We start from the raw sequence: 19,639 nt of genomic DNA on the forward strand, positions 1-19,639 counted from the left end.
AGCCTTGTTAATTGGAGTTATTAACATCGGCTGATTCCAACCGCTCGTTTTCAGAGAAACACAGTAATTCCAAATTGTGTTATATCCACAGGAGGGTTGACCGGCGGCTACTTCAGCCTTCGAATATATCGCGTCTAACCTGTTTCCCATTTACTTTCCATTCTCGCCGTTGTGGTGCGGCAGACGCGAAGCTCGGCACGTAATTACGGCGGCCATTAATATCGGCTTTTTTGTTTAGTTCATAATCACCGAACTCTACCCTTGGCTCGTGATAACTTTTTGTTTCAATCGATACATGCTTCAAGTTCACTTTGTATTTTTTAACATTAATATTGAATGTCGGGTTTTCAAGTTTCAGTTTTTGGTCTCAGATTCGAATTCAGTGACATTGAAAAGTCAAGTCACGGATTTTGTGAAATCCTTGATTGTCAAAATTTGCATCATTTCTGCCAAATTTTTGTATACATAATGAAAGAAAAATCAGACCACACGTGATCCTGTATCACTCTCTGAAAATTTGAATTCCTCACGATGATGTTCCCGGCTTTTCGATACAGTGATCCACATGATTTCTTCGTTTACGGAAAATTACAAAATACCGTTTCAATGAATACGATCATTTTTTTTTTCACCTTTTGCTACAAAACAATCGAAAGCTTAATTTGATATTCAAGAATATCAAACTTTTTCACAATAATAACACTTTTTTCGATGATGGAAAAGTGTGAAAATTTGAAGTCAATATTCAGTGACAGAATTGTTCAACGTTTTATTTGTAAACGGTGAGATTTGATGGTAAAAAGTGTCGAGGTTTTTCCTAATTGAGTGATTACACACGATTCTGTTGCACGAATTCTTCGAAAACTGAGAATTCTATGACTAATTTACAAATTTCGTAAATGCACGATCTTTTTCCAAGCTGAACCGATCTTAAGTAATAACAAGTAACGAAGAAAAGTTTCGTCCAACGAAAAAGTTTTAGTATTTTTTTCTAACATATTTGTTGTAAAAAAAATTCCGTCATATTAAACTGAACTTTCTGAGGAAAATATAAAAGTCAACCCTACAGAAGGAGATGGACGCAAAATCCTATCCGTTTCCTGATCGGATCCAACGTTGAGCCGCGGAGAGACGTTAAAACATATTTCCGGGCGATGAGGTAATTTTTACATTTCGCCACGATCCCCGTTCCTGATGAGACGTTAATTAAGTCGGTGTAATTAAGGGAGGTAGGAAGCTAATGTTAAAATATGCCGGTCACCCTGCGGACCGTTAATATTTATTTTCTCTTCTTTAATTTTCGACGTCTCCTATTTCACGCCAGGTAAATTAAATTTTTCAAAACCCGATCATTTTTAGTCGTACTATTCTTGGCTCGTTATACTATTGATGCAAATTGCGAGGTGCAATAAGTCCGGCTCATGGGAACGCACGGGAAACAGCCAGCTGCGAACAATCGATGCTCTGAGGCAATGCAACAAAAACATGGAGGAGCGAGGTATGACGAACAATTTCGCGCAAGGTTGAACCGCGGCGTGTTTTTACTGTCGGGAAAAAAAAAAAAAACTAATGGCCGACCAAAATTTCCCCGGAAGTCTGAACTGAGCCAAATTGTTACAGCCAATCTTCATGAGCGTAACGACATAAAAATTTGAATTTCGATAGGGGTTCGATCTGCGAAAAGATTCTAAATTGGCCAGAATCAAATGGCACTTGAGGTCATCGCTGACTTTACCGAAACCAATTTTTATCGTTATTTTTTTGTGCTTTTGATTGAATAGTGATGTGAGTATATTTTAATTTGCGTTTCGTTAGTCAGGAATTGAAAATCCGATAATAAACGAAAATAGTACAGCAATTAACGATATTCGTACACGTTACGTGCACACGTTGATCGAATGGATCAAGTACCTTTTAAGGGGACACGTCAGTGAAATTCTAAAATCGACGATGCCATCAAAAATATACGAGTAACATGCATTGCGTTTAATGACTCATGGGAAAACATACTTGATTGTGTTAAAGATTAAAAAAAAAACATTTCTGATACGAGTAATTAAAAAATCTGAAAATATTCATACAGAGTACCTTAAAGTAGAACTACTATGTAACCATTATGGAACAGATCCAAGAGTATACAAAAAAAAGTGGCTGGGTTAGTAAAGAACGCCTCATACGCAATGTAACTATTCGGAACCGGTTGAACACGACTTATTTTTTAGAGCCTTATTGTGAGTTCAAATTTTAAAGTAACCGAAAAAGTTTAGAGTTTCACTGACGTATCTTGGACTCGTGCCGTTCGATTAATGTTGGGCACTCTTCTGTTTCTTTTAAAAGAAATCACACTGAGCGGAAAAATGAAAGAGAAAAGCAGGTCGAAAGTTATATTCTTCACGAGCGGTGAATTATCGTGAAGATAAACACGCTACGCAGTTACAATACACTTACAACTAGTTTTCCTCGCATTCTCACAATGGCAGAAGCATTGACAATTGCCAGTATGTAGGTGTTTTTTATTTTACAAACAGTGCTGCACTGTAAGGTGATTCTATCGCTGTTCGATACGAAGTGTTATTCCACCTGCTGGCATGATTCCGAAATTGGCTTTGTCGATTACCATCGGAACTTTGAAGTCTGGTCCTGGCGTGAAACGATATTTCGAAAGCAAACTAGCGAGGGCAACCTGCGTTTGCGCTAATCCAAACCTCATGCCTGCAGTGATAAAAACAAGAAAATAACATCAGTTTTACCTGGGCTCGTGACTGTTTGACACGATTTAAACCTACCGATGCAGTTCCTCGGCCCTTCGCCGAATGGCAGATAAGCGTACGGATGTCTGCCGGCGATGTTTTCCTCGGTGAAACGTTCAGGGTCGAATTTTTCCGGGTCTGGATATATTTCGGGATCGTTGTGGAGTCCGTAAACGGGAATGATTATCGCAGTGCCTTTCTCAACGTGGAGTCCAGTTTCGGGCAGATCGATCTCCGCTGTGCATTCTCGGTTCAGAATCGGGAGAGCTGGATACTTCCTCAAAGTTTCTGTGGACAGTGATGGAAAACTGAAGTCAGCGGCCGGTGACAGGGTCGAGAAGACATGGGGATATCGTCACTTCTGGAAACCAACCTGATACGACTTTGTAAAGATAGCGCATCTCCTTTACTCCGTTGTACGACATTCCCCCGAATTCTCCAAGTACTCGGTTCGCTTCTTCAGCCACTTTGTCCTGGATATCCTGATGTAGCGCCAACTCGTACATGCAGTTAGTGACGGTTGAAGATGACGTCTCGAAGCCAGCTAACCAGAATACGAAAGCCTGCGCGGCTCCTTCGAGCAAGGTGATTTTTTGACTATCCAACTCTGCAAGAGTTAGTAAATGTTAGTTCACCGAGATTCTAAAAATTGTTACCACATGTAAATCATGGCGTCACCTGATAGTTCAAACGATTTCTTATCGTCATTTTCTACGTAACCCTTGTCCATCAGCTGCATAATCAAGTCTAAGAAGTCCTTCCGAACCACGCTGTTAACTGTTCTGTATTCTACTGTTTCGGTAAAAGCACTGACGAAGAATTTTTCCACATCGGCGTCAGTACCGGAAATTCGGAGAAGTTCCAGCCAGGATGGAGCTAACAACGAAATCGCATTCATTATTGGTCTTGGCCTTAAGACCTTCCGACCATAGCTCCGGAACTCTGCATTCGGATTCTCGATGCTGTTGCACTGAATCCCAAAAGCAACCGATGCGATAACGTCGGTGGAGAATCTGTAACCGCGAGATCAGGGACGATCATCAGTACCAGTGTTCGTTCCAAGATCCTTTCCATGATTGTAAAAGGAGCGGAGTAAATGCAAAATCGTCCAACCTTGCCACGAGGTCCTTCACCTCGATCAGTTCACGGTTCTTAGCTAGAGGACTGACGAATTCCACCATCTTTTCGGAGCATTCCTGAACCGTGAAGAACATCTGCTTCATCTTGCTCGATGTGAACGTCGGAGAGAACTTGGTCCTCAGGAACTTCCACTTGGCACCGGGGATCGCGAATAGATGACCAGACAACGGATCGACCTTCTCATTGCAATAGGTTCCACGATCGTGGAAATGCGCGAACTGTTTTGTCAGTACGAAACGTATGACATCAGGATCATTGACCACGAGTGCGGGCTTGTGAAACATGTAAACCCCAACGACCGGGCTTTTCTTAAACTCCAAGTATATGTCTCGAAACCGATCACCTGAAACGCAAGAAACACTTCTAAGTTCCTGTAAAATTAATCACGAATCAACATCCGGCTCCGGTTTGCCTTACCAATTGAAGCGCGAACCGTAAGCACCGGCCATAAGTTGCCAAAGGGGACAACTGGTTTGACAAAATCGATGTTCCTCCAACTCCAGTACTTGTAGGTCACATATTTCAGATATATGTAAGCAGCAAAGATCAGGGTAAAGACTGCTCCAATGAATTCCACCAGAAAGTAGTTTGAGTGAGACGCCATTTTTCCAGCATCTGCCGGCACAAAATAAAACGAGGGTTCCACTGCTTGTCGGCCTTATCTGGTTGCGAAACTGCAATAATAAAATCAATGACTTCGGACTTTAGAAACGCATGCTACAAACTAGCCAATTGTTTCACACGGTTGTGAGCCTAAGATGGCACTTTTATACATGCATTTTGAAATTTAACTGACGTGCCACTTTATGAAAGTCAATCCAAGGTTAATGGCAAAACAAATTACTCTGATTACTTTAACGAATATTATCAATTCTTCCCGCATCTAAAAAAGTCAAACAAAAATCTGATTGAACGAAGTCACGTAATGTTATGTATTCGTAATAAAGCGACAAAGCTGATATGCTTACCGTTAGCTTTTATTTGATTAGATGTTGGTTCCACGACTATGGCAACATGATATCAACTTTTACAAAATACGGTAAGTATACGATTATTCACAATATTACAAAAATTTATTTCATAATTATTACGATACTTCGAACAAATTTAATGGCTGACCTTATTCTGTAAGGTCAATTTGAATTCCTTCAAGGATCCCAGAATATGGATTCCAATCTTGATTAAATTCTTTCAAAATTTATATCTCTGAATCTTACTTTCTTTCTTCGTTATTTTTATTTGCAATCCAATATTTGTGGTGAAAATTTTGATTCACTCGATGACTAGTCGGAATGATATTCCCATAACTTGTAATGAAGGGTGCATTTTATGAAATCAAACCTAACCTCCAGATTTTTAATATTCATAAAAATCCATTACAAAACGCGACTGTACTCACCCGAAATTTGACGAAACAAACCGGGGAATTGTTGCTGTTGCCGCTACTTATTGCCGTCTTATCGTTTCTCAGCGACTTGAGTTCATTCCGTTCTATCTCTTGAGTAAACATTTGATAACACAAACCACGCACGCGATTTTGCAAGTCACTGCTGGACTTCGTTACAACGCGTCTGTCAGTCTGCAACTTCAGGATGCATTCATTGGGAATTTTTTTCGTTTAGGTTTAACATTGATCGGAGAATTAATTTATAACTATATCGTTACTCGATATTTCACAATCTTCGCTTCGTTCGTCTTGTTTATCTTTGACATTATGCTACCGAGACTTTTATACGCCATAGATGAAACGAAGGCATAGAGACATATAATCGCTTAAATGGGTGTCACGTTCCATTTCGACGTTGACGTATACATCTCCAACTATCGAAGTCCATGATATCTCAAACGCAAAAAGGGCTTAATATCCCCATTCTGTACAAAATTCCGAACAAAAACGCTCCAATGCATTTTCATTTGACGCAGAAATAAAGAAATGGCTTGGATCCGACAAACTCGCGATACTAGATACGTAGAACAATGTGTGGAAGTGTTTTTGTTGAGAATTGTGTATATAATGTGGCTATTAAGCCCTTTCTCACGTTTGGAACACGCGAACTTCGATATTTGGAGGTATATACGATAACGCCAAAATCAATTCAGGCACCCCCTTAAGGATAAATCGGTCAGACAACTTAAATCGAAAGTTGGGGATGTTAGGCAAGACCGTTAACAAACTCGGCGGCAATGTTATTTCCACAAATGACCGTAAGCACGAGTGGATCAAAACCCCTACTATCAACATACGTTAAGACATCAGGAATTCGGGTAAAGTTTTTGTCACTAGAACGTTCGGATTGGTTCAACTCTGGTATTTTTTGGTTCGGTCTGTTGAACCATTACATTACAGTACAGTTATAACGAGTCTATTTAATTGTTAACAAATTTCCGTTATAGAATAAAATTTATTATTTCTAAAATTGTCTCTAAACGCATTCAATTTGCACTTACGCATATACTGATATATCTACCAAGAATATGCTCTTTTTGGATAACATCTTTGTCTAATCTCTCACCTTTACTGGAAGACCTTACCTTTTTCACTGAACGATAACACTGGTGTACAGTGGTTTTATTAGCTTTAACATTTGAGTGGTCTTTGGAATATTTCATGTCAACGACCCTAGGAGTAAGAGTAGTTTTTCGAAATTAGCTGTAGTTATTTATTCCACCGACATTCTCATACATGACTCAAAAAAGCAGTATTTAGATGACAAATTCGATCTTTTTTTGAAGATCTAAGATTTATCCAAAAAACACGACGCAGGTCAACAAATTCTGACTTCAGATTCGTGATTAGCGACCCCAAAAACCCCAGAGTTACAAAATTCAGGACAAAATAATAACTTAAAAAATATCTGATTGAAGGGTGAAAAATGATCTTTTCTGTACTCCGCGCATGCTGAGAGTTAAAAGTGGTTTCTTCTGCAAAAACTATCAGGTCAAGTCAAACTCACTCTACTGTCATAAAAACAGGTACCTTGTGTACGGAAAAAACGCATGAAAAACCGCGTGAAACATGCTCTTGTTATATAAAGTTAATAATAATTAGTAATTCCTAGCGATAACATTGACGATATTCAGCCCTTGATCATTTATCTTTAAATTTTGTTTTATCATCGGCAATAGTAGACTGTGAGATAACATCATCGCAGTTCGATGCGTAGTGTCATTCCACCTGCCGGTGAAACTCCCACATTGCCTCTGTCCAATACCATCGGAACTTTGAAGTCTGGTCCTGGCATGAAACGGTATTTCGAAAGCAAACTAGCGAGGGCAACCTGCGTTTGCACTAATCCAAACCTCATGCCTGCATTGATAAAAAACAAGAAAATAACATCAGTTTTACCTGGGCTCGTGACTGTTTGACACGATTGAAACCTACCGATGCAATTCCTCGGCCCTTCGCCGAATGGCAGATAAGCGTACGGATGTCTGCCGGCGATGTTTTCCTCGGTGAAACGTTCAGGGTCGAATTTTTCCGGGTCTGGATATATTTCGGGATCGTTGTGGAGTCCGTAAACGGGAACGATTATCGCAGTGCCTTTCTCAACGTGGAGTCCAGTTTCGGGCAGATCGATCTCCGCTGTGCATTCTCGGTTCAGAATCGGGACGGCTGGATACTTCCTCAAAGTTTCTGTGGACAGTGATGGAAAACTGAAGTCAGCGGCCGGTGACAGGGTCGAGAAGACACGGGGATATCGTCACTTCTGGAAACCAACCTGATACGACTTTGTAAAGATAGCGCATCTCCTTTACTCCGTTGTAAGACATTCCCCCGGATTCTCCAAGTACTCGGTTCGCTTCTTCAGCCACTTTGTCCTGGATATCCTGATGTAGCGCCAACTCGTACAGGCAGTTGGTGACGGTTGAAGATGACGTCTCGAAGCCAGCTAACCAGAATACGAAAGCCTGCGCGGCTCCTTCAAGTGCAGTGATTTTCTGACTATCAAACTCTGCAATAGTCAGTAAGTATTAACTCAATGAAATACTGCAAATTTTTAACACAAGTAAAACCATGAAATATCGATGAATACTATTGCGTCACCTGATAGTTGAGACAATTTCTTATCGTCATTTTCTATGTAACCCTTATTCATCAACTGAATGATCAAGTCTAGGAAGTCTTTCCGAGCAACTTTGTTAGCTGTTCTGTACTCCACTGTCTCCATAAAGGCACTGAGGAAGAACTTTTCCACATCGGCATCGACACTGCTAATGCTGAACACGTTAAGCAAGGATGGAGCCAGAAGTCCGACAATGTTTATCCATGGTTTTGGCCTGAAAACCTTTCGCCCATAGCTTCGAAACTCTGCATTCGGATTTTCGATGCTGTTGCACTGGACTCCAAAAGCCACTGACGCGATTACATCAGTGGAGAATCTGGAACCGTGAAATCAAGGATGACCATCAGCACCACTCGCAATTGCAATATGCTTTTCATGAATGTAAAGCAAATAAAAAATCGGCCAACCTTGCCACGAGGTCCTTCACCTCGATCAGTTCACGGTTCTTAGCTAGAGGACTGACGAATTCCACCATTTTTTCGGAGCATTCCTGAACCGTGAAAAACATCTGCTTCATCTTGCTGGAAGTGAAAGTTGGAGAGAACTTGGTCCTCAGGAACTTCCACTTAGCACCGGGGATAGAGAAAAGATGACCAGATAGCGGATCTACCTTCTCATTGCAATACACGCCACGGTCGTGGAAATTTGCGAACTGTTTTGTCAGGATGAAACGTATGACATCAGGATCATTGACCACGAGTGCAGGCTTGTGAAACATGTAAACTCCAACGACCCGACTTTTCCTAAATTCCAAGTATATGTCTCGAAACAGTTCACCTGGAATACAAGAAACACTCTGATGTACCTGTTGAATGCATCACGGTTCAAGATCCGGCCCAAGTTTGCCTTACCAATTGAAGTGCTGACTGAAACCACCGGCCATAAGTTTCCCAAGGGAACAACGGGTTTGGCAAAATCGATGTTCTTCCAACTCCAGTACTTGTAGGCCACATATTTCAGATATATGTAAGCAGCACAAATGAGGGCAAATACTGCCCCTATAAATTCTACCACAAAGTAGTTTGAGAAACCCGCCATGTTTCCTTCATCAGCTGGCACAAAACAAAACAAGGTATCACTGCTTGTCGACGTTATCTAGAATTGAAAAGATAAGATCAAGAAGTTGGTCGTCATCCGCAAAATGAAACTTCTAGTAAATGAACACATGGACTATTTCGAAACTCTTACGATGAATACATGCAAAAACAATCCTTTGGACTCGTTTCTTGTGTACTACGAGTTTATCACCGCACTGAATTTGATATTCTATATTTCGGAGTCTTTACGTCGGAATCGTGGTAAGTGATCGAAAAAACCGCCAGATCCACATTTTGGTCTTCTTTTTTGAACTTTCATTTTATGCTGATAGTCGGCCCTATTTAATTTGCAATATTGAATCTAGAATTTCGACTACAGATTCAAAAATAGCCATTCAAAAAGCTCGTACAGTCTCATTTTCAAAAATTTCTACCCATTCTACACAATCCAATTCCGCCATAGTCAATCTGAAATTTTGAAATTTCAAACTTCAATGACTCACCGCTTTATTAAAGTCAATCTGAGGTCAATGGCAACAAATATTTACGGCAAACACTGCAATTAATTTAATCAGTTCTTGCAACAAGTAAAAAGATCGAATAAACATCTAATCAAGTTAAACCAATTATATAAGCTAACGTTCAGTATCCGTAATGAAGCGATAACGCTGATATGCTTGCCGTTCACTTTTATTTGACACGATTTTTCCTTCGCAACTGTGGTAACATAATAACTTTCATGAAAACAATAAGCACTTGATTATCCTCATTACTCATTATTCTTCATGATTTTGTCATTTTTCTACAAATTTGGTCACTGATTTATTTTTTATAGCCAGACCCAAATGCATTGAACAATTTTGGTGCAAAAACCGCAACCAAAATTCCGAGAAAGTTCAGAAGTTGTTTCGTTTTTTTTTTTTTTGTTTTATTTTTAACTATTCTTATTTTCAAACCATTAGTTTGTGGAAAACATCTGACCGCTAGAAATAATGTTCCGACAACTTTTGACGAACGGTAAACTTTATGCAATCAAAGATAACTAAACTCACGCTTTTTGCAATATTCCTAAACACTTTGTAACTAATCGGAACTGTACTCACCCGAAATGAAGCGAAAATGAACTGGCGAATTCTGGCTGCTGTTACTATTGAACGCCGCCTTATCGAATCCGACTGCGCTCGAGACTATTTGTCTTATCTCTTCACTAATTACTTGATAAGGCACACCGGACATGGAACGTAATATATAACTATTATTATTTAATATTGAAATTGAATGATCAAAGGAGTCTCAAAACATCTACATATTTATCATGAGAACGAGACTTTTGCGTCACTTCTGTGAAGCCTATCAGTCCATCATAGGATTTTTTTTTCCAGTACTTAGATTTAACGAAAATTATAGAATTCATTAATAACAATGTTTATAAAAATTTCACCGTAACCTTCGATCTACTCGTCTTGTTTATTTCTGACATTTTGTTGACCAAATTATATGCCTGATATGTCCTATCTATCGTGATTATAAGATCATCTTATTTCCGATCCAAAACACAGCATTGGATCGAGCTTAGCTCCAAGATAAATCGGCCAGATCCCCTAAATGATAAGCTAACAACACAGAAACAGCGATCAAAAATCTTCAACCATTTTATTCACACCTACGATGGTAAAGACGAATGAAAAATCATTTCTACTATGTAAAAGATACAAATCTGAGCAAATGCGAATAGCGCAAGCTGAGATACGAACAATTTGAAAAAATATTTCGTCGTTAGAAAGTTTAAAATAATTGAATTCTAACGTTTTTGATCTTGTTCCAATGTTATCTCTCAGCTTGTGCCGGTGAAATTTGTTAGTATTCATTTTAATTCAATAATACGTACGTTGATCGATTGGTGTTTTATATCATTGATGCAAATGACATGGCTGTAAGAGATTTTGGATCGGTTATTTTCTCTTTCCGTAACTTTTAATTCTGGCAAATGCATGCGAGTCAATTACGATGACGGAAGACGTGTGAGCGATATAACACATGCACTGAGAATTCCGACCAGTCACGATGATTTTATGTATACATTGCGTGTCGTTTACATCCATATGTGTGTCTGGCGAGAGTGCTCAGCCAGCATGACGTGCGTAAAGTTGTATCAAATATGTTTACGATTAGTTGATTTCAACTAAATTTTGTTAGACCAACAGATTTACTTCGCCACCCATGACCACACATTTGGTTGATTCAATCCATTTTTTCTATCAGTGTACTTTCTCTTGAGGTTTTTTCTTGGAGGACGTATAATTGATTAGCGTATTAACCATGAGATAAGGTACATTGTTTTATAAATAACATACATGTATACTTCTTTGTCATCTCACATCGGGGAATACGAACCACTTTTTAAAGACCATAAATAATTGCATACAAACTTGTTGAGCAGGACATATAAATTTTCATTTCTTTCAATATTTATTCATCGTTTCATTTTGCTTTGCATAATAGCATATGATAACGATCGAAATATAATTATTGTTAAAGAATTTTGCTAATACGTTAATAACTGCAGGTGTTCCGACGACTATCGATTAACGGTGTTGGATTCGAAGGGGCATTCCATCCGTCCACGCTACCCCGACATTGTCTTTATCAGCTGCCATCGGTACTTCGGGATCCAAATCCGACGTGAAACGATATTTTGAAAGTAGGCTGGCCAGTGCGACCTTCGTCTGAACTAACCCGAACCCCATGCCTGTGATAAGAACAAAAACCAGGGAAGTTAATCCGGATATACAGTGTGAGTAGCTGACGGAATGATCTAACGCGCATGCGCTAAAATTCAAGAGCAAAAACACTTGTTTTGTCAGGTTGACCAACCGTCATAAATCCAATGACAGGTCGTCGCGATGTATATAACCTCAAAAATTTTCATAACTGTCGGTCGCAGATGTGTCTTAGACCTTTAGACCTGTGTTTGAAAATCGAATGGGCAGATTGCAAATGTTTTTATTCGTAAAAATTATTTATCGGTCAATGACCGACGTTAAGCACAACTGCCGTGGATAGTTGTCGAAATTTTGAAGGTTACGTACATCGCGGTGACCTGAACTTATGACGATTGGTCAACCTGGCAAAACAACTGCTTTTTCTCTGGAATTTTAGCGCATGCGCGTTAGACCATTCGACCATTAGTTACTCACTCTGTACACGGGTGAGATAAAAAATACAACAGTAATTTACTATACTTAATGTGCTGACTTTTCACGCTAGAACCTAACATTTTATTATAATATCTTGATCTAGAGAGAATAATTATACCTATGCAGTTCCTCGGACCTTCGCCGAATGGCAGATAAGTGTAGGGATGTCTGCTGGCGATGTTCTCCTCGGTGAAACGTTCAGGGTCGAACTTTTCTGGGTTTGGATATATTTCAGGATCATGGTGGATTCCGTAAACGGGGATGATTATCGCAGTGCCCTTCTCAACGTGGAGTCCAGTTTCTGGCAGATCGATCTCCGCTGTGCATTCTCTATTCAGAATCGTGGCAGCTGGATATTTCCGCAAGGTTTCTTTGGAAAATTGTGAAAAACTGATGCAAGTGTTCAATGAGGCAGTAATGAAGATGCAGAGAAATCGATGTTTTGCAAACCAACCTGACACGACTTTCTGGAGATAATGCATCTCCTTGATTCCATTGTAAGACATTCCCCCGAATTTAGCCAGCACTCGGTTCGCCTCATCGGCCACTTTTTCCTGGATGTCCTGATGCAGTGCTAACTCGTACAGGCAATTGGTGACGGTTGAAGACGACGTCTCGAAGCCAGCTAACCAGAATGCGAAAGCCTGCGCGGCTCCTTCGAGCAGTGTAATCTTCTGACAATCAAACTCTGCAAGAGTTGGTAAATGTTAGTTTACCGAGATTTCAAAATTCGCTACCACAAGTAATTGACCGCGTCACCTGACGGTTGGGTCCATTTTTTATCGTCACTTTCTATGTAACCCTTGGTCATCAGCTGAATTATTAAGTCCAGAAAGTCTTTTCGAACCACGTTGTTGGCTGCTCTGTATTCTACTGTCTTGATAAACGTACTGACGAAGAATTTTTCCACGTCGGCGTCAATACTGACAATTCTGAGCAGTTTCAGCCAAGAGGGAGCTAAAATCATAATCACGTTCATCAATGGTCTCGGCTTCAAAACCTTTCGACCGTAGCTCCGGAACTCTGCATCCGGATTCTCGATGCTGTTGCACTGAATCCCAAAGGCAATTGATGCGATTGCGTCAGTAAAGAATCTGGAAATCAGGAACGATCGTCAGAACCGTTCGTAAGAATAAAAGAAACAGAGTAAACGAAAAATCAGCCGACCTTGCTACGAGGTCCTTCACGTCGATCACTTCACGATTCGCAGCTTGAGGACCAACGTATTCGACCATTTTTTCCGAGCATTCCTGAACCGTGAAGAACATCTGCTTCATCTTGCTCGAAGTAAACGTCGGAGAGAACTTGGTCCTCAGGTACTTCCACTTTGCACCGGGAATGGTGAACAGATGACCAGACAACGGATCTACTGTTTCATTGCAATACACGCCCCGGTCGTGGAAATTCATGAACTGTTTTGTCAGTACAAAGCGCATGACATCAGGATCATTGACCACGAGTGCCGGCTTGTGAAACATGTAAACCCCAACGACCTGACTTTTCTTAAACTTCGAATATATGTCTCGAAACAGTTCACCTGAAATACAAGCAACACTTCGGAGTTATTCCGGCAAAATGAATCACGAATCAAGATCCAGCCACAGTTTGTCTTACCAATTGAAGTGCTAACCGAAAGCACCGGCCATAAGTTGCCAAAGGGGACAACTGGTTTGACAAAATCAATGTTCTTCCAACTCCAGTACTTGTAGGTCACGTATTTCAGATATATGTAAGCAGCACAGATCAGGGTAAAGATTGCCCCAATGAATTGTACCAAAAAGTAGTTTGCGTAAGACGCCATGTTTCCAGAATCTGTTGGCACAAAACGAAACAAGGGTTCCACTGCTTGTCGGTTTTGTTGAGAACTGCAAGATTAATGTCACTGAGTTCGAACTTTAGAAGAGCAGGCTAAAAATTTGCCAATTTTCCCTCATAGTTGTCACCCTCAAAATTAAATTTCTAGTAAAGCTAATACACTTGGAAATCTGGACAATATCGAAACTTTCGCATCTGATTCATGTAAAAAACATCCGCAAAGCTGTTTTGAGGCCCTGCAACATCAAATTCGTGATGAGTGATCCAAGAACCTCCAATAACGTTTTTTTTTCGAATTCCCTTTATCCTGGTAATCAGCAATATCTATGAGGCATGCATATACATAACAAGTATTCCTGATTTATCTGATATTATATATATAAGGATTATATTGTTATTTCCACAAAAGAAATATATGAGTCATTCCACGTCAAATCGCACCTTCTCGAAACGGTCAGCTTTTTAAATTACACAAACGTTCATAAATATATTTTTTTTGACAGAAGAAAATTTCATTAATGTTTTTCAAATTTTATCATCAGCATTTTCGGATACAAATAACCTTCAGACAATGTATATCAATTTCACTTGCCTCGTAATCGAACATTTTTTTGTTTGTTTGTTCATTGTTGAAAACATTCGAATGGATTTTTCACCGTAATATGCACAACGCAAAATTGTGAAGAAAATATCAGCTCGTTCCTCATCCAATTTTTAATGGAACCTGAAACTTTTGTCTTTTTCCCAATTTTCGACCCCGCGTAACTCCGATAGTACAAAAACTAAAATTCGAATAAAATTAGATGACTTTTATCGAGGCAAAGGCAACATATTCGCAAGCTTCTGTGAGATTAGGAAACTTTGGATGTTAATTTTACGCCAAAAGTGTGTGAATTGAAATACAATCACTCGTATCAGCTGATATATTTTTCGCAATATATATTTTTTCACGCGAGTATCCGTAACAAAGCGATAACACTGGCATACTTGCCATCAGCTTTTATTTGACTGAATGTTTGTTTCGCAGCTGTCGAAACATGATAACTTTCACCAAAAATTCTCGATTATTCTCATTGTTATTAAAATTTACCACCTAATTGTGTAATTCTTCACAAATTTAATAGCTACGTTTAGTTATCAAGATAGATCTGAATTTCTTTAACAACATCAGAATACAATTACGATTAATTCAAAAGAAATATAAATTATAACCTTTGATAAATTCTTTGAAAAATGATCTATTTCTGAATCTGACTTTCTTCTTTCGTTAATTTTATTTCTAATCCAATCGTAACGGCAAAAATTTCAAGTCACTCGGTAAACTCGACAAACTGATATGATATTCCGATAACTTTTGACCCACGGTGAACTTCGTACAATCGATTTCGATCCGACGCGTTTGAAATAATTCTCAAAATCTATAACAAACCGGGACTGTACTCACCCGAAATTCAACGAAATGAACTGGAGAACTGACGCTGCAGCCACTATTTAACACTGTCTTCTCACCGCACCTTAAATCATTCGAGGGTTATTAGTATTTGATAACACACACTACGGACGCAATTTTTCCAGTTCGTTACCGAGCTTCTTGCAACGAAACAATCAGCTTTTAACTTCACGGTCTGTCGTTAAGATTTTTTTTTTTTTTTCTTTCTCGACTTAAATTGAAAAATAATTTCAGATTTAATTAATCTAACTGTATTCATCGGAATTTCACTGCAGCCTGGCCTCGTCTGGTTGATTTCAGATATTTTGCTAAGCAGACCGTTGTACGCCTGATATATCCTATCTATCGTAATTACAAGGTTGTCTTATTTGCGACCCAAAAAAACAATCAAATATTAAAGTTCACTTCAGGACAAGTCTGTTTTTTGATACTTTAAAACGTATTCAACCGTAAATTGATTGTTCTTTGAAATCTAATTTAGTCAGGGGGACGGAAAACTAATGTGAATTAGAGATAAGCATTGAATTACGGTTCTTCGTTAAACTCGAATTGCTAGTCTTCGTTATTACGAAGAAGAGTCGTTAAACCTTTCTAATTTCAAAACCCGTATATTTTTCTATTCGCGTTCCATATCATTGGCGCAAATAACATTGCTGTAGGAAATTTTAAGCCGGTTATTTCTATTTTCCTCATTTTCAATTCTAGGCAATTACGAGATTGGAACACATGTGAATAATATAACAGATTAGTCTATCAACTATAAAATATCATGCATTTTTTCACAAGGAACATAATTGGATATTTCTTTTTCATCTCGCAATTCCTCAAGAATCGTAGTTTTATGCAGTTTTTTCATAGAAAATTACGAAGCTTCTCAACTGTGAAAACTGACAATGTTCAACGTAAATTCACGAAAATATACAACATTCATAAAACGTAATAGTGTTTGTAGAAGATCTGCAATTGAAATCATGGGAAACAGTTTTGCACAGGTTTCGAGAAAATAAGACGGAAAATTTATGAAAAACTACCTTCTTAGTTGAACGGAATAGTTTCTATCGATTAAACAGACCAAAACTGTGACTATCTACGAGAATCTAATCGTAAGCTTGGAATTCGAAATTTTCAAAAGTACGACTTATTGTACACTCCATTGATTCTGATAAAAAGAGTAGAAATATTTTTACGAAATATTGTGATGATCGACAATTTTTTAATTCAATTTAGATCGATAATATTACGAATATGTATGCGAAAGTTTGAAATACGATTTTTGAACCATTGCTACATGTCGTATTTCTTTCAGAAGGAAAACTTATTTCAAGTTTCTAGCAAAATTCTGGTCTAGGTCGAAAAACTGATCTCCTCATTTTCTGATCGTGAGTATGATCTAGATGGATTTAGAGAACCTTTCGTATAATTTCGGACTCACCTTATCTCAATAGGTGAATCGAATAAAAAAACTACCATTTGTTATCCTACTAAATCAAGAACCCTGGAGTAAATAATTCTATGAAAATTTACGGAAATTTCTATACAAAAGTACGATTATCCACTAAAAACTACGAATTTTTACAAAATCTAAATTAATAAAAAACTATGAACCGGCTCAAATTCTACACTTTTCCATAGAATTTCATAGAATTATTCTCACTACGACACATATGGGTTACATGAATAACGCAACGTTAACTGACTATACTTGATTCGTTTACACTTTCCTGCGAATTTTCACGCTGTAGTGAAATTTCAAAAAGCCAAGATTTCCTTACAATTCCTTGCGATGGTATAAATAATTGTACCTATGCAATTCCTCGGCCCTTCGCCGAATGGCAGATGAGCGTACGGATGTCTGCTGGCGATGTTTTCCTCGGTGAAACGTTCAGGGTCGAATTTTTCCGGGTCTGGATATATTTCGGGATCGTTGTGGAGTCCGTAAACGGGAATGATTATCGCAGTGCCTTTCTCAACGTGGAGTCCAGTTTCGGGCAGATCGATCTCCGCTGTGCATTCTCGGTTCAGAATCGGGACGGCTGGATACTTCCTCAAAGTTTCTGTGGACAGTGATGGAAAACTGAAGTCAACGGCCGGTGACAGGGTCGAGAAGACACGGTGATATCTTCACTTCTGGAAACCAACCTGATACGACTTTGTAAAGATAGCGCATCTCCTTTACTCCGTTGTAAGACATTCCCCCGAATTCTCCAAGTACTCGGTTCGCTTCTTCAGCCACTTTGTCCTGGATATCCTGATGTAGCGCCAACTCGTACAGGCAGTTAGTGACGGTTGAAGATGACTTCTCGAAGCCAGCTAACCAGAATACGAAAGCCTGCGCGGCTCCTTCAAGTGCAGTGATTTTCTGACTATCAAACTCTGCAATAGTCAGTAAGTATTAATTCAATGAAATACTGCAAATTTTTAACACAAGTAAAACCATGAAATACCGATGAATACTATTGCGTCACCTGATAATTGAGACAATTTCTTATCGTCATTTTCTGTGTAACCCTTATTCATCAACTGAATGATCAAGTCTAGGAAGTCTTTCCGAGCAACGTTGTTGGCTGTTCTGTATTTCACTGTTTCGGTGAAGGCACTGATGAAGAATTTTGTCACATCGGCATCTGTACCGGAAATTCCGAGTCCGTTTAGCCAGAAGGGAGCCAACATCAACAGCACGTTTCGTATTGGTTTAGGCCGTAAAAGCCTTCGACCATATTCCCTAAACTCTGCATCCGGTTTCTCGATGCTGTTGCACTGAATCCCAAAAGCAACTGAAGCGATGACGTCGGTGGAGAATCTGAAACAGGAAAATCAGGGCTCGCTGGAAGTACGAGTGGCGATTGCAAGATCATTTTCATGGTTGTAAAATGAACAAGGCGAGTGAGAATTCTTCCAACCTTGCCACGTGATCCTCCACCTCGACAAATTCAAGGTTCTTAGCCCGAGGACTGACGAATTCTACCATTTTTACAGAGCATTCCTGTACGGTGAAGAACATCTGCTTTATCTTGCTCGAAGTGAACGTCGGAGAAAACTTGGTCCTCAAGTAATTTTCAATCGAAGTTTTGACTGTCGGTAAGGGCCACAAGTTGCTAATTGGAATAATTGGTTAGACGTAATCAATCTTCTTTCGACTCCAGTAATTAAAGATCGCTTATTTCAGGTAAACGTAAACAGCACAGATGATCGCTATTATTATTCCGTTAAATTCAACCAGTAAGTAATTCGAGTGAATCGCCATGTATCCTGTTTCTGAACTCACGGTGACGAGGGTTCCAGACTTTCTGTAATTCAAGAATTAAGGTTCCAGGATTAAGGTAATGTAAAAAAAAATATCACCAGACAATCGAACAGCTTTCGAATTCGACTTCTGCAACCTCTGTTTAGTTATAATCTTTTTAATTCGACACATTTTTTAACCCGAAGAACAAAGAAGTGGAGTAACTCCGCCGTTCTTGAATTATATTAGAAACTGATTTTTAGATAAATATTACAAAGTTTTTAAAGATTATGAAAAACTGACGGTCCGGACGGGTCACAAAAATTCATTATTTTCTATTCCGAGAGGCTGTTTACCGTTCCATGGTTTAGAATTTCAAGATAATATCATAAATTACAAGACTGAAACTCGTGATCGAATAAAGCGGGCAACGAGGTTAAGATTTCAGTGTAATTTATGTACCGTGAACCCTTTGTTCAGATATGCCAGTTATATATTTCCAAGCGGCGGAATCGCTGGACGAAAGTAATGCGACTGTCAGAATCGGGGAATTAATCTGCTTCAGAGAATTGTCTATAATAATATAAATTATACGAATCAGTTCCAACGTATTTAATATGCGGAAAATTTACTTCAGCGAACATTGGATCGACGAAAATAATCACTAATTGGGTTTTTTATTTCTCAAAATCTATTTGCAATGCGGCACTGCGAACTTTTTCACTTTTGATTTCGAAAGAAAAATGAAAAAAAAAAAAAAAAAACCGTCACTCGGTATCAAACAACACGTCAAACTTGTGCCAGTAACCAAATTCAACGCGCAGGGAAAAAGTTTTCAAAAAAATCCAGAATCGACCCGGAAACTTTTTACTCACTCAATTAGCGACGCGCATATATTTCAATTAACTGTTAGGAAAATTGAATTATTCCACGACTTTTCGTAGAGTGCGAAATGGTTGCAGA

At 38.9% G+C, this 19,639-nt stretch overlaps 3 protein-coding genes across 4 annotated transcripts; all 3 read right to left on the bottom strand.

Annotated features, from left to right (window-relative positions):
- Positions 1-2,479: 2,479 nt before the first annotated feature.
- On the bottom strand, positions 2,480-5,434 carry LOC124175225 (probable cytochrome P450 6a14). Of its 2 annotated transcripts, none has more exons than XM_046555248.1 (7): positions 5,290-5,434; positions 4,308-4,505; positions 3,864-4,233; positions 3,429-3,763; positions 3,124-3,357; positions 2,787-3,038; positions 2,480-2,712 (listed from the first exon to the last, which is right to left on the bottom strand). In XM_046555248.1, the coding sequence occupies exons 2-7, from the start codon at positions 4,492-4,494 to the stop codon at positions 2,549-2,551; spliced, it is 1,542 nt and encodes a 513-aa protein (XP_046411204.1). In that variant the 5' UTR covers positions 4,495-4,505; positions 5,290-5,434; the 3' UTR covers positions 2,480-2,548. The 2 variants fall into 2 exon arrangements, with proteins under 2 accessions (XP_046411204.1, XP_046411203.1); XM_046555247.1 differs by having other exon boundaries at positions 4,308-4,564.
- A 1,102-nt stretch (positions 5,435-6,536) lies between these two features.
- On the bottom strand, positions 6,537-10,086 carry LOC124175226 (probable cytochrome P450 6a14). Its single transcript, XM_046555249.1, has 7 exons — positions 10,044-10,086; positions 8,806-9,049; positions 8,362-8,731; positions 7,936-8,270; positions 7,610-7,843; positions 7,273-7,524; positions 6,537-7,197 (listed from the first exon to the last, which is right to left on the bottom strand). The coding sequence occupies exons 2-7, from the start codon at positions 8,990-8,992 to the stop codon at positions 7,034-7,036; spliced, it is 1,542 nt and encodes a 513-aa protein (XP_046411205.1). The 5' UTR covers positions 8,993-9,049; positions 10,044-10,086; the 3' UTR covers positions 6,537-7,033.
- Positions 10,087-11,316: 1,230 nt separating this feature from the next.
- LOC124176997 (probable cytochrome P450 6a14) lies at positions 11,317-18,436 on the bottom strand. The gene is made up of 13 exons (XM_046558978.1): positions 18,354-18,436; positions 17,919-18,253; positions 17,593-17,826; positions 17,256-17,507; positions 15,513-15,517; positions 15,216-15,241; positions 14,199-14,239; positions 13,803-14,000; positions 13,356-13,725; positions 12,948-13,282; positions 12,643-12,876; positions 12,307-12,558; positions 11,317-11,740 (listed from the first exon to the last, which is right to left on the bottom strand). Exons 1-13 carry the CDS (start codon positions 18,419-18,421, stop codon positions 11,577-11,579), a joined length of 2,514 nt encoding a protein of 837 aa, XP_046414934.1. The 5' UTR covers positions 18,422-18,436; the 3' UTR covers positions 11,317-11,576.
- Between the last annotated feature and the right edge of the window lie 1,203 nt (positions 18,437-19,639).

Source organism: Neodiprion fabricii, chromosome 2 (genome assembly GCF_021155785.1).
Source record: "Neodiprion fabricii isolate iyNeoFabr1 chromosome 2, iyNeoFabr1.1, whole genome shotgun sequence".
In the NCBI taxonomy this organism is placed as follows: Eukaryota; Metazoa; Arthropoda; class Insecta; order Hymenoptera; family Diprionidae; genus Neodiprion; species Neodiprion fabricii.

What these genes read in the sequence shown, in the direction of transcription:
- LOC124175226 (XM_046555249.1), bottom strand. Translation starts at nt 8,992, where the DNA reads ATGGCGGGTTTCTCAAACTACTTTGTGGTAGAATTTATAGGGGCAGTA. An exon ending in GAAATTGTCTCAACTATCAG is followed by an intron (nt 7,844 to 7,935) that starts GTGACGCAATAG and finishes TGACTATTGCAG; the next exon opens with AGTTTGATAGTCAGAAAATC. An exon ending in AGGGCCGAGGAATTGCATCG is followed by an intron (nt 7,198 to 7,272) that starts GTAGGTTTCAAT and finishes TTATCAATGCAG; the next exon opens with GCATGAGGTTTGGATTAGTG.
- LOC124176997 (XM_046558978.1), bottom strand. Translation starts at nt 18,421, where the DNA reads ATGGTAGAATTCGTCAGTCCTCGGGCTAAGAACCTTGAATTTGTCGAG. An exon ending in GAAATTGTCTCAATTATCAG is followed by an intron (nt 17,827 to 17,918) that starts GTGACGCAATAG and finishes TGACTATTGCAG; the next exon opens with AGTTTGATAGTCAGAAAATC. An exon ending in ATGTTTTTTACATGAATCAG is followed by an intron (nt 14,001 to 14,198) that starts ATGCGAAAGTTT and finishes TTGTGCCAACAG; the next exon opens with ATTCTGGAAACATGGCGTCT.
- LOC124175225 (XM_046555248.1), bottom strand. Translation starts at nt 4,494, where the DNA reads ATGGCGTCTCACTCAAACTACTTTCTGGTGGAATTCATTGGAGCAGTC. An exon ending in TACGGTTCGCGCTTCAATTG is followed by an intron (nt 4,234 to 4,307) that starts GTAAGGCAAACC and finishes CTTGCGTTTCAG; the next exon opens with GTGATCGGTTTCGAGACATA. An exon ending in AGGGCCGAGGAACTGCATCG is followed by an intron (nt 2,713 to 2,786) that starts GTAGGTTTAAAT and finishes TTATCACTGCAG; the next exon opens with GCATGAGGTTTGGATTAGCG.